Source organism: Lytechinus variegatus, chromosome 3 (genome assembly GCF_018143015.1).
Source record: "Lytechinus variegatus isolate NC3 chromosome 3, Lvar_3.0, whole genome shotgun sequence".
In the NCBI taxonomy this organism is placed as follows: Eukaryota; Metazoa; Echinodermata; class Echinoidea; order Temnopleuroida; family Toxopneustidae; genus Lytechinus; species Lytechinus variegatus.
In genome coordinates this window covers 53,452,872-53,465,553 of record NC_054742.1, presented here as the reverse complement: position 1 = coordinate 53,465,553, position 12,682 = coordinate 53,452,872, and the positions used below count along the sequence as shown (strand labels likewise).

General features: G+C 37.1%; 1 protein-coding gene across 1 annotated transcript in view; it reads left to right on the top strand.

Annotated features, from left to right (window-relative positions):
* LOC121411356 (semaphorin-5A-like) overlaps positions 1–12,682 on the top strand; it is a 105,885-nt gene that overhangs the window by 17,873 nt on the left and 75,330 nt on the right. Inside the window, exons 5-6 of the mRNA XM_041604034.1 lie at positions 11,495–11,708; positions 12,355–12,443. Of these exons, the coding sequence (XP_041459968.1) occupies positions 11,615–11,708; positions 12,355–12,443 (183 nt within the window). The 5' untranslated portion in view covers positions 11,495–11,614. The remainder of the gene's footprint in view (positions 1–11,494; positions 11,709–12,354; positions 12,444–12,682) is intronic.

The window sequence follows — 12,682 nt, the reverse complement described above, 5'->3', positions numbered from 1 at the left end:
ACCATCTTTTCTTGATTTTTGAGGATACCCAACCTTTTGAAGTTTCATGTCTATTAATAGCTATCCGAAAAAAAATCTCAAAATGGCTGAACCTGCGTAGATGCAAATATATGTGGCCTAGATTATCCAGAAACATGGTTTATGGAGTGCATTTGTTTGTGGGAAGTATAGAAAGAAGGATTTCCTAGATGGATGCCTTAGGTAGGGCTTTAGGTAGCAGGAAAACGACAGTTTGTCCTGCTGAGGATTGTCAGGTAGGTTGGAAGGAAATGAAGGTGTGATGCTAAAGAGTAATCCAGGCTTTTACAGTGTATGCAGCTTGTCAACATAAGGGCCCTTGAAACACAGATCTTAGCTATTGATCTTGGATCGTAATTTTGAGCTTTATTTCATTAATCATTGTGCACAATCAATCATAAATATCATTCATGTGATCAGTCACCAAGTTGTTTGTTGCAAGGCCTATAACCGTTTTATCATAGAAGATATTCTGCAAGTTATCAATTTTTCTCAGCTATACATCTTAACTGATCCTTATAATTTCTTATCATTAATTCTTTTTCCTTCTGATTTAAATATCAAGAAACCTTTAGTCCATCAGTTTCCCTTGAGTTTATATGTAGTTTCCTATTTGGCAATGGCTGAACCTCTCCATAAAGATCAGCTGCAATTAAAGACTGTTTATCCTTGCCTTCCTCCAGCTGTCTTTAACCCCTCACAAAATTAATGTTAGGCATTTTCGGTTTTACTTGCTGTTTTGAGACCATTTTTAGTGTTTTGAACATGAAAAGCTACTTAAAATGTGCCTGTCTCACAATTATTTTTGCCTCACAAGCAATTCAGCAATCTGAAAACAAAAATATTATGTTTGAAGGTAAACTTTTTTTTCAAAGAGCAATATCATTTATAAGAAGTGCCTCAAGACATGAAGTTAATCTCCAAGAAAACTTGGAGAAACAATCATTCTTCAATCCTCCCACTTGGTCTTAGTAAAGAAAACTGATCGGAATATAATATAAGAGTGGGTGTTAATAACATCTTGAAACTTTCTCCCTCTTGAAAAAAAAGTTTGCGGTCTTGGAAAAAAAAATGAACCCACCCACTCACATACTCTCTTGGGGTACGTTGTAACTCTTGGGGTGCTCGTTTTTTGCACTGCACGCTTTTCCATGACGGGGGACCAAAGATGCTGACAATTTCTTCTTTTTGTACTGTTATTGGACGTGAGATAAAGAGTTTATGCAACATTAATATTCTCCCACTTCGGAATACTTTAGAGAGAGAGGGGGGGGGGTGTTGAAGCTGATAATGACTTGGTGAAAAATGTTTTTGAAACAGGAATGATCAATTTTCTATACTTCCCAATGTTTAGGAAGGTTGATTATTTTACAGTCAAAGTATTAAATTATTATTGACAAGATGTAATCATCTGATGAAGATGATTTTGTTTTCATGTACAATATATCAACTTCACTTTCTTTTATTATGATTAGTTGCTATTAAAAAAGATGAGCATATCACATGGCCTAGAAAAGACTTTATTATGACAACAGAAAGTGTTGTAGTAGTGATAGCCGAAACCGAACTCAAACCGCATTCTTTAAATTTCTTCATCACAATTTGATATAGAAGTCATTGTGGTTACAGAAATCAAAGACACCAATCTAATCTTCATAATTCTAAGGCAGACACAGAGAGCGTGACATGGTATTCAATTCAAATTCTCAATTCAATGTTACAGAAGACAAACGGTCTTCAAACGCCTCCCCCTCAAACACTAGATTGCTCTTGATGCTGAAATACGAGACCCTTCACACGGTGACGGAGGAGTGCAAAACAAGTTTTGAAGTGAAGTCTTGAATGGTAATGCAGGAAGTTGATTCACAGACACGGATCGTAGTTGGCTTTTAGAGAAATCATTAGATCTTGAAGCTAAATGATAGGACAGTAAATGCAATTAGACAAAATCAAGAATTAAGACACCATCACAAGTGTAACTCCTGTCACAATGAAACAGAATATGAGATGTTGTGAGGAGATCTGTCTGTAGATCAGAGCTACGAAAGAGTGTTTTGAGTGTTTGGACTGCTGGTAAATTGTGAGAAGTTGAAAGTAATTGAGGATTGAAATATCTCTATGTGTTACTAAAAGATGCAAACCAACTAAATGTGTCTTTATCTGACTGAATCTTAAGATACATTGACAAATATTCTTCTGTACTCCATTCTTTCTCAACTAAGTATTTAAAGGCATAAAAGACATGGGCGATGTTGACTCTGGGAGGCAAAACCAAGATTTGACACTGGATATATCTGGAGGAGTCAACAGAAAGCCTTTCTAATGTGGGATGACATTTTGTAGTAACTTTGTTGTTTATGAATCGCTAATCACTGGATCAGGATTGTATCGAAATGTAAAGGTTATTATGTTTTTATTCCTATAAAATGCATAAAAATAAGGAAAAAAAAGAAAAAGCTGCAGATGTAACCTTTACGAGGATCACAGTCGTGAAGGTGAAATGTTTCTATGCTATAGGTTTGAGATTATGTGGGAATTCCACTAACTGATTGGCTTTCATTAAAACTCCTCTTCACTTCGGTAGCCTCACCCATTCTGCCCGCAGCTCTGGTTTATAGAACATGTAAATGAGTTTTATTTCACACTTAAAAATCTTATTAATCTAAACTCTGGATGATAACTACAAGAAACCTTTCACATGGAATCCTGCAGTATGTAGAAATTGCTGTCAATTGAAAAATGTTAATGGGGATTAAACCGTCGGAGAAATTTCAGAGGCAAAAAACCTTCTCATGTCTCGGAAACATACAAGTGTCTACAATAGGTGATGGTGTGGCAAATAAGTTTTTGATTAGTGTTTTGTTGTAGTTGTTGACTGCTTTTGATTTTCTTTGATAATAGCATTGGAAGCAACTGGCTTTTAGGCATGATATCTCATTAGACTATTTTGTTAGGGGAGACATTCAATCAGTATGAAAAATCCTGTTGTTAATAAAATTGGCTTGGAGGTACAACGCAATTGTATGAGTCCAATTAATTTTGACTAAAACTTGGTAACCCCTAATAAAATTGTGTATTTGTGTTCTTGTATAAGAACCAGTCAGCATGTTCAATTGCTGGGTATAGGGCAATGATCTTGAGTCTCGAGTGTGGATTTGTTTCAATTTTCCACTGATAATTTTTGATCAAGGAACTTTCATCTGATGTGCTTCAATCGAGTTAAAGGAAGAATGGCAGGATAAGCTTGAGTTACATATGAAGTCAAATCCACTTTTGCTTGGTGAAATTGATAAATTACAATAGAGACACATGCACAAGAGAAGAGAGGGGATGAAAGCTGGAAGGAGTGAGATGTTATTAGGGGAGGGTTTAGCAGAGATGGCTTTGTGAATGGTCTCAATGCCACATTTAAGAGATATTGGTCTGGGTCGTGGTTTGACTCACATGTGCAAAGACCGAAGGAATTTTGTCTAATATTCTGAAGTATTAATTTCTTGTGACTGGGATCTAATGACTTGCCTCCACCAATGAGCTAAATCCATCAGCAAAAGAAAAACTTTATTTGCATATGGATATATTTTCATTCTAACTTAAGGAGTTGGTATATGTTATCTTATGAAGATGTAGAGATATCATTTGTCATATTATCCAAATTGTCTCTTATTTGCAGTACAAAAGCAAGAAAATTCTTGTACACATCTTTTCTTAGAGAGAGAAGCCATTTTAGTCCCCAGTAGCCAATTTAAGAGGGACTGCTCTCAGAATTTTTTAATGTCATCTCCAGAGGTCAATTTCCAAGATTTCTCCACACCGACATTTAATACAGAATTCTGTTGACCACTTACTCCATTGGATCAAATCCAATTTATCTTGACTTCTCTAACCTAAAGTTTAGTTACCTTACCAAACTCTATCCCTCCTAAAGTTATGGCCAATTTGATAAGCGACAGATATGGCGGCCAGGCAACTGGTCATCGCTAAAGGTCAAGCTAAAAGGTTGTCGGCTAAGAGGACCGGATGACGGCTCACGTCAGCGACATCCAATATTGGTATGAGGAGTAGAAGTAGCCGTTGAGTAGCTTGAGGAGAATGCTGAAATACAATCTCAAAGAGCTTGGGTATATTTTTGTCTTTGGGTAGTTGAGGATCATTACACCATGTACCACACGGAGGGAATAAGAGTTAATGCACTTTTCTTCATGGACGATGATGGTTTGTAGTGAACCATGACAAATCTTCAAAGTGGACTTGAAGCCCTTTTCAAGGGAGGCATGCATATATTTTGCGTGCTATTGATTCCTCATCATCCCAAAATAGGCACCATAACTAGTGACAGGACATTTGTTCCTGCAAGCATTGCTTCAAACTTAATTTTGTTTAAAATGTTGGGTTAGAGTGGCAATAGGGTTTTATGTTAGGTTTAAGATTAGGTTTAGCATAGGGTATAGTGTTAAACTCAGGGTTACAGTTGGTCATTCGATTAGTGTGTAAAATTTATAGCAGAGCAATTCTCGCTGGAGTAAATGTCATTGAACCCCAGAACGATCTTCTTGCCTCGAAAATGCAACAAAAGAAGTTCTCAAGCATACACGTTATTAGTACTCTATACAGAGTAATTAATACAAATAGTAGTTCCACTATGAAATATGTATTGAAGAAGGTGATCTGGTAGAGCATTTATTTAGTGACGATTATAGTTCAATAGTGATCACAATTCGATAATGATCACAATTCTGTACAAAACCAGATATTAAACTACTGTACGTTCCTTGCAAGTAAATTCCATACATGCTATAGGAAATGTGACACGATTAGTTGAGCAAACTGAATTTGGACGATGTGTGAAGGTTATTGATTGAGTAAGTGGATGATATTGGCCACTTCCTACCGTGCTGCATTAATGGGCAGCATGCTTGCGTTTGTGAGGCAGAGTTTGGCCGAGCGGTTAAAGACGTTGGCCATGTTCTTGGAAAGGTGTCAATGCATCTATTCATGAACACAGCTGGTTTGCCTTAATCATTTCGTTGAATTGAATTATTCCTTGCGTTCCTATTTAAATTCAAGTTGTCAAGCATATTGTTTGGCTTGGTGAACGTGACAGAAATATTTCTTCTCAAATGAGAAGAGAAAAGTCTAGTTTTTTGTTGGGTCAATTTCAGATCATGCAAATGAGGAATCAGTATTTGCGAAAAAGTTTTGGAAGGAGCTCAGGGTCTGGGGTGGACTGTAATGAGAAACCCTGTCTTGATTTATTTTTAGTATATGTTCATGGCTCTAACAGTGGCAAATTATTATTAACCATCATATCTTGGAACTTGGAAGTATAACTTTTTTTGCGATATTCATTATTGAATAGGTAATGAATTGTGACGTCTTTATCAATACATGCTAAAGAGATATACATTTCTTCTCTGTACAAAATTAGATGTTGAAAAGTGGATATCCATTGTATAATCAAAAGAGTCTAGGGATACAAGGGGGGGGGGGGTTGGTAGACAAATTATAGAAAGCCAGATGTGAAGCAAAATTCACTAGGTTAGATTGAACTCAATTCAATGAAAAAGCGAGAGGTGAAAGGACAGAATCAGAAAGAATCCTTGTTGGTTAGAGATCAAAAGTAGCCGGAACTAGAACAAGGTGTCATGCTGGGAAGTATCTGAATGGGGAGGGTTTAATAAGATTAGGGTGCATGTGTATGAACCGTCTGCTTTTAAAATGACTTGTTTTGTAGAATATATCTGCATTTTTACAGGTCATGTATGTATTGAATGTGTGATATACATATACACATTTTATAGAAGACATATCTGATTATATAAGGCATCACAACAAAATGCCTATGTATAGGCCTACATTTAATAGAAGACATATCGGATTACATAAGGCATCACAACAAAATGCCTGGAAAGTGCACAGGAACCAAAACCAAAACCAAATCCATTGAAATCCTCATTTAAATCTGCTAAACTTCAATTAACGATGTTGTGAATAATGACTTGTGTATGGCGTGTGTAGTTGGATTATCTTCCACATCCAAGTTGGCTGCTAGCAGGAATTTATATCGGATAATGAGTAAAAATTATCTTGTCTCACATAAAGCAACAGTCAATGAACAGGGTTATTAGTCGCAGGTCATTGATCATTTATCTTTGCCATTCCCCTTTCTAAATTTGCTTAAACCATGATAAAGCCCTTGTTTAAAAATAATTTTCTCCAGCATTGAAGCAGAGTAATGGGTGATTTAAATGAGAGGCAGGGGTCATTAAGGGCAACCCCCAGATGAGCTTGCCCATTGTAGAAAACCTCTTCAAAATTCAACTTGGTGTGGTCAGAACTAGAACTGGAGGACATTATTAGGTTGTGAAGAATCCCTAAGCCATCTTTAAAGAAATAAACTATCAATAATGGTTTAATCATTGATGGCTTTAGCCCTACCATCATTGAAAATGGCTATCAAAACATAGACCTGAGAAGGTCTATGGTTAAAGGGAGTAAAGTACCACTCAATATGGAACCTCCCCATTCACTGGCACCCCTAAACCTCATTAATAATCACAGGTTATCCAGTGCACCTTGGGATGCTGCGTTTGTTGGAAAGACACCGCTTTTCAGATAGAGTTTCTGCACACGTGTCTCACACCTGTGCTGCGGGTAATTTGAAAACTTTTCTCATACCCCAAGGCAGATGCCTAATGTAAAATTTTCTTGTTTTGCCTTGCTCTTTCATCTACTTCTTGGACCCAAGGTTGTGCAATGTTACAGCATGTCATCACCAATTTGAGTTGAAGTGTTGAGCTACTGTTGTCAATTTCTCCTTTTTTTTCTCTGTCCCATTTCTATTTATCTCTTTTTCAGTACCACCATCATGTCTTTTTCTCCTTTCATCCTTCCATAATTCACTCCTTGAATGTCATACCTTCACTTTCCTTTTCTTTATATTCTCTTTTTTTTTTTTACTTAAATCTCTTTCTGTTTATTTTCTCCTTCTTTCGTGTCTTCTCCCCCTATATCACCCCCTCTCTTTCCTTCATGGAAGAGGTAGCATAAAAGTGAGAGATGGTCTACAGGGAGGTAAACAGGGAATGTGAAAGAGTCCTCCTAAAATCCTTCAGAGTTATTTTTTATTTGACTAAAGAAGAATTTTTCAATTTTATAGATTAAACAGCTTACTCATGAAACATGATTAAAGTGAACACCAAATCGCAATTTGAAAAATTATTCCATCCAATGATGTAGCAGTTATCTTCTATCAAAAGAGGAGATAATACGAGAAAAATACATAACTAGACACACCTGTCCCAGTTGCTATGTTGCTATTCTAAATAGATAAGTGCTAACCTTTGACTTGGCATTCCATTCATCCTCCAGAGAGTCCAGGAATTGACTAGATATGAGTGTCATAAAATGACATATTTATTATCTCATGCTCGATATAGCATCAGTAATCATAAACTGGAAAGATCAAAGGCTATCCTTGATAGTGTTTTAAAAATATGGTTTATGATGTCATCATATCATATTTACAGGTCTATTACAGATGGATAAAAATGATGGTATTTGTCAGTGAGAATGTAGTAAATTTAGTAATGAAAGGTAATTTTAAAAGAAAATGGATCAAAAGTAGAGAAGGAAAATTGATGTGTTAAGATATTGATATGACAATGAAAGGCTGTTTTATTAGTGACCAATCCACTACTGAGCTGGGAGAGGTTTTTTGTCACCTTTCAAGTATATTGTTAGTTTTGCATAACCTAAATAGTTTCTGGTAATACAAGGCTTGTGAGAAGGTACTTGGATGGCCACGAATCGCGAAAGTGCATACTTCAAGTAGCAAGATCTAGTTTGAAGTTCTGGTTCACCACAAAAAAAGATGAGAAAGAGGGAGGAGTGTTGGAAGTGGAAGGAGATGGATTCACAATTCACCGGGAAGACAAGGAGGCCGTTCTCATTTCGCTTACTAAAACTAGCTTACTAGAAGCCGATTCAGGAAACCAGTTTGGAAGATCGCTTTGCTAGCATTCCCACTTGATCACACGAAAGAGGTTTTCAAAATCACTTCACGTAAAGCGATCTTGTTGCTATGGAAACGCTGTCAGTGGGGTGACACGTTTCACGCGAAATTCGAAACCGCAGCGAAGGCATTCTACACCTGTCTTGTAGAGTAGCGTGCTCAAAATGTGCTAAGATCGCTTCCTGAAGAACGGTTGTGTCCTAACTTGCGCTAAAACCAGTTTAACGAGGCAAAGCAATATTGAAAACTTCATTGCGACGTGGTTTTCTGAACCGGTTTGGAAGATCACTTCCAAGATTGCTTCGACCGTTCTTACTACACATTAAACTAGTTCCTACCAAACTAGTTTTAGGAAGGTATTGAGAACGGTGTCTAAGAGATGAAGGAGTGTAGAGGACAACAAAGAATGAGGGTGCTTTTAAATGAAACTTTTAAGGCTAGAATCACAAATCAAAATGTAAACACACATAAGGTTAATTTGTTTGAACATTCAATTGCCATATTTTAAAACCCACCTACCATGTATCAGTGAGTTTGACCTCAAAGTCAACTTTGCAGTAAATTTTGCCTGGATTTAGCGCCAACCAATTATTTTCTGGTTTGCACTGGGTGCTTCTCATGAACTAACTTTGGTCATACTCTTTCAGTGATTTGAAATTTTACATCTTGGTGTGGGCCAGCAATTAAATGGACACGCTTAAAGGGACTTGACACAGACCAGAGATTTGGACCATTGATTATTGCGTTGTATAAATGATTCAGAGTCAAAGTAATATATTTGATAAAGTTAACATCCATGATATCTTGAAGCATGGAAAAGCGCAGCTGGTGATAAGTCATTTTCATAGAAAGTGATAAGGATTATGTTAGTGACTCTGTGTGATGCATTTAGCAGTCCAGTATCTGTTTCCCTTTTATTTAACAGGATGAAATTATGAGCAGTAGTTGAACTTGGTAGAAACTTGAGAGCTATATGTTGTGTGAAGTCCCTGTGAGCTTCTTTCAATGTCTTTTGGTGGCTAATACAACAGGTGCAATGGGTGATTTAATTCTCTGTTATTGTATATTTACAATAAACTTGTATGCCACATTACTTGGAAAGAAATAATGTGACTTTTTGTGGTCCTTTACATCTATGTTTTTGTATAATTCTTATTTGATGGGTTGAAGACCATGATGAGGACTAAGAGGAAATGGGAGGGATAAGGTTTTCAGAAAGAGATGGGTCAGTGAACCATACATTATGAAGTGTGAAATGTGTTTACAGTTCGATGAGTAAAGACTTCATACATGTCTCTGTCAGTTTAATCATGCATGAGATATGTTGCCTATGTGTGTAGTTATTTTTTTTAGGAGATAACTTAAAGGTTATGATAGAGGATGAGAAAGAAAGAGAGAGAGATGAAATAGTGGAATATAGACAGAGGTAAGGTAGATGGGAGTGAGGGACTACCTACCATTCAGTTGAAAAATATTTATTAGAAAAGCAGGAAGAAGAGAATGAGATACAGGAGGAGGAAAGTGGGAAGGGAGGGAAGGAGATGAATTTTAAGAAAAATAAGGGGAAGGAACAGGAGAAGGAAAACAAGGAGGGGAGGATACTGGGCATTTATTGTCAAGAAAAGGCATCTGGCAGAAAATGAAGGGAGAAGAAGATAGAGAGAGAGTGAGATGGTATGGGTGTGATGCTGTAAAAATGAAATATTATCTTACAGACTGACCCCTACCTACTTCTGCAGTGTCAACATTGCAAATGCTACTTACCAATCTTCACAACCAAATCTACATCCCAGTCAAGTCCTTGACTTCTGTCTAGATCCTGCAACAGTTGTCAAGTCATTTATTTTTTGCTCAATGGTGTTTAACTTCCATTTGTAGTGGATTTGAATTAAAGCTCTCCCAGAATATCTTTTCAAGGGATGAAACAAATATGACATTGCATCCAAATATTGCTTAGCCATAACTTACAGCCATAGAAAAAAAAGTGAATTGGTAATTTCTTATTGTAAGATGTAGATTGACCTTGAGCCTGTCCTTGATAGAGCTTAAAGGGTGTTAACTAATGAAAAAGTGTCCTTATGTTTCTGAACAAGCAATGTCTCTGCTTCAAAGTGGATTCTGAGCTCATACAAAGTAGCTTCCAGCAGAACTCTTTGCTTGTGTTCTGCATCTGTATTGTTCATAGCTTTTTTGTGACCTACATTTTCCTTGAAGCCTCCAGTTATAGAATTATTGACCAAAAGAAGAAAAACTTAGTTCAACCCGTCACCGTCCACCACTCTTTCATTTGCCGCTTCCAAATTTCATCTCTGAAATTCAACTCTCACCTTTCATCGCTCTCTTTAGATAGCCAGGGGAATCGAGCAGAGATGAAAGAGAGTGGGAGGGAGGGAAGACAGGAATGACAGAAGATGGAAAGATAGAAGAGAGATGGGGGAGGGAGAGAGAGAGAGAGATAAAGGGGGGATAAAGGAGAAGACATAAAGATGCAAGGTGATTTAAACAATTGTGGGAGAGACATTGAAGGGAAGAGTGATTGAAGAAGAAAAAAATAACTTGAGATTAATAGGTCCCTGATAAGAATTTTAAAGAAGAGATGAGTTGGTAAATGGAATATCAAAAATGAAGAGAGAGAAAAAAAAGAAAATTGGAGAAAATAACAATTATTGTTCAACGAATCAAAGAATGCAGCCCGTTATATGAATGAATTGATGATTATACGCTCGTGTTGGGAGTCAAATTTCAAAGTCGAGAAGACCGTAAATCCGCTTCCTTTTGGTGGTTATTCCTGCTGTCACCCGTATAAAAAGGAGCAAGACCTCTGCCGCTAATCAGCAACAAGGCGCTATGGTGTCCCCTCTGAAACAACCAGGGGGTAAATAGCATTCCAGTCATCTGCCGTACTTGCTTCGGTCACTTCACGCCAATTATTTGCAAGGGTGCAGCCATATTTCCCTCATCAACAATGAAACTTTTCTTTTTTTACCCCTGAAATGCTGCTGGGTGTTAATGTAAACTAGAAAGTCATGGATTATAAAATTGACTCTGCTTCATAGAATGTTGATTTTGAATTTTTGTTCCATTCATGGCTGCTTTTACCGGATGGTGAAACATGGCTATGGAATGTTTTGTAAGGTTTTGATGATACTAACTCTGTAGCTTCAGGTACGGAAATGTATTACTAATACCTTTGAATACCTTGCTTCTTCATAGGTTGAGGTGGTAAAATGTAAGACCATACATCCTAGGTAATGGTTATGCAACTTTTTCATCTCATGTTTTGCAGAATTTCAATAAATGAATTTTAAAGATAGTGGAGCCAAAAAAATTTTTTTTTTTTGCGGGAAAGATGAGAAATAAAGATTAAGAGCCGTTTCTTTCATTCTTACTCTTTACATGTAATCATGAGGACCATAAACAATAGTAAGAATAAACTTATCTTCTCATATTGTTTACTTTGTATAGAAAAACAACCTGACAAAGATCGTGGATCAGGTGTCTGGTATTGCAAGATGTCCTTACAACCCTCATCACAACACCACTGCCCTATTCACTGAAGATGGGGATCTTTATACAGGAACGGTGATGGACTTCATGGCTCGAGATGCAGTAGTCTACAGAACCCTTGGACCTTCGCCTCCACTCAGAACTGCCCAACTCAACTCAAAGTGGCTCAACAGTGAGTTCAAGTTGTGAGAGTATTCTGATAGCTCAATGGAGCTCAAGACATTTACAATATTGCTATTCAGGTTGTTCAAATCAATTAGGCTCGGCTAATTACAGAGGGTGCTTCAGGTTCAGTGTAGGTGCTGATGCTAGTAATGGAATCCAAATTAAGATTGCCTTTTCTGGGTCCAAATCCTAATCTGAGTTTACAATAATAAGTCATATCACATTATTGACAGAACCAGCTTTTTTAAAAGTAAAAATCAACACCATCACCAAAGGTCAACACTGAACTTAATATCACTTTATGCGTGCATATCCTCCACTCCCTGGAAATGTAATACAGTCAGATACCATGTTGGGCATCCAAATAATGGGCAAATTACGCTGATTTTCTCATCTTATCAAGTTCCCTTTTAAACCCGGGTTGAGAGAGGAAAATGTAGATTAATGTCTTGTCAAAGAATGCTAAAGCCACTGCCCCTATGGTTCACACTGAGTTTACATATCAAGTGATCCACAGTACTGCTATAGAGTAATTAAGAATATTAAAATATTCACCTAAGAAAAACATTGCAGTCTTTGGATTGTTTGCATTCTTGCAACTTTTATAAAACTTTTTCATTTATTAGATTTTGTTTTGATCTCTTTTTCAACAGATCCCAACTTTGTATCATCATATGAGATTGGACCATACGTCTACTTCTTCTTCCGTGAGACGGCGGTTGAATTCAGCAACTGTGGTCAGGTAAGTCTCGACCGTGTTCTCATTAACCATTTCGCTTTTACCCTGACACTTCCACCACCTACAAACACTTCCCATCAAATGGGTCATCAAAAAGGGACAGATTTGCCAGAAGCTGACTTCCAGAGTGTCAAAAAAGCAACAGAGAACTACTATAGGGAACCGATACCTCTAAGGTCAAGTGCTCTGCACTCCTGTAGACCTTTCGCATGGATTTTAACAGCAAATTACTATATGATACC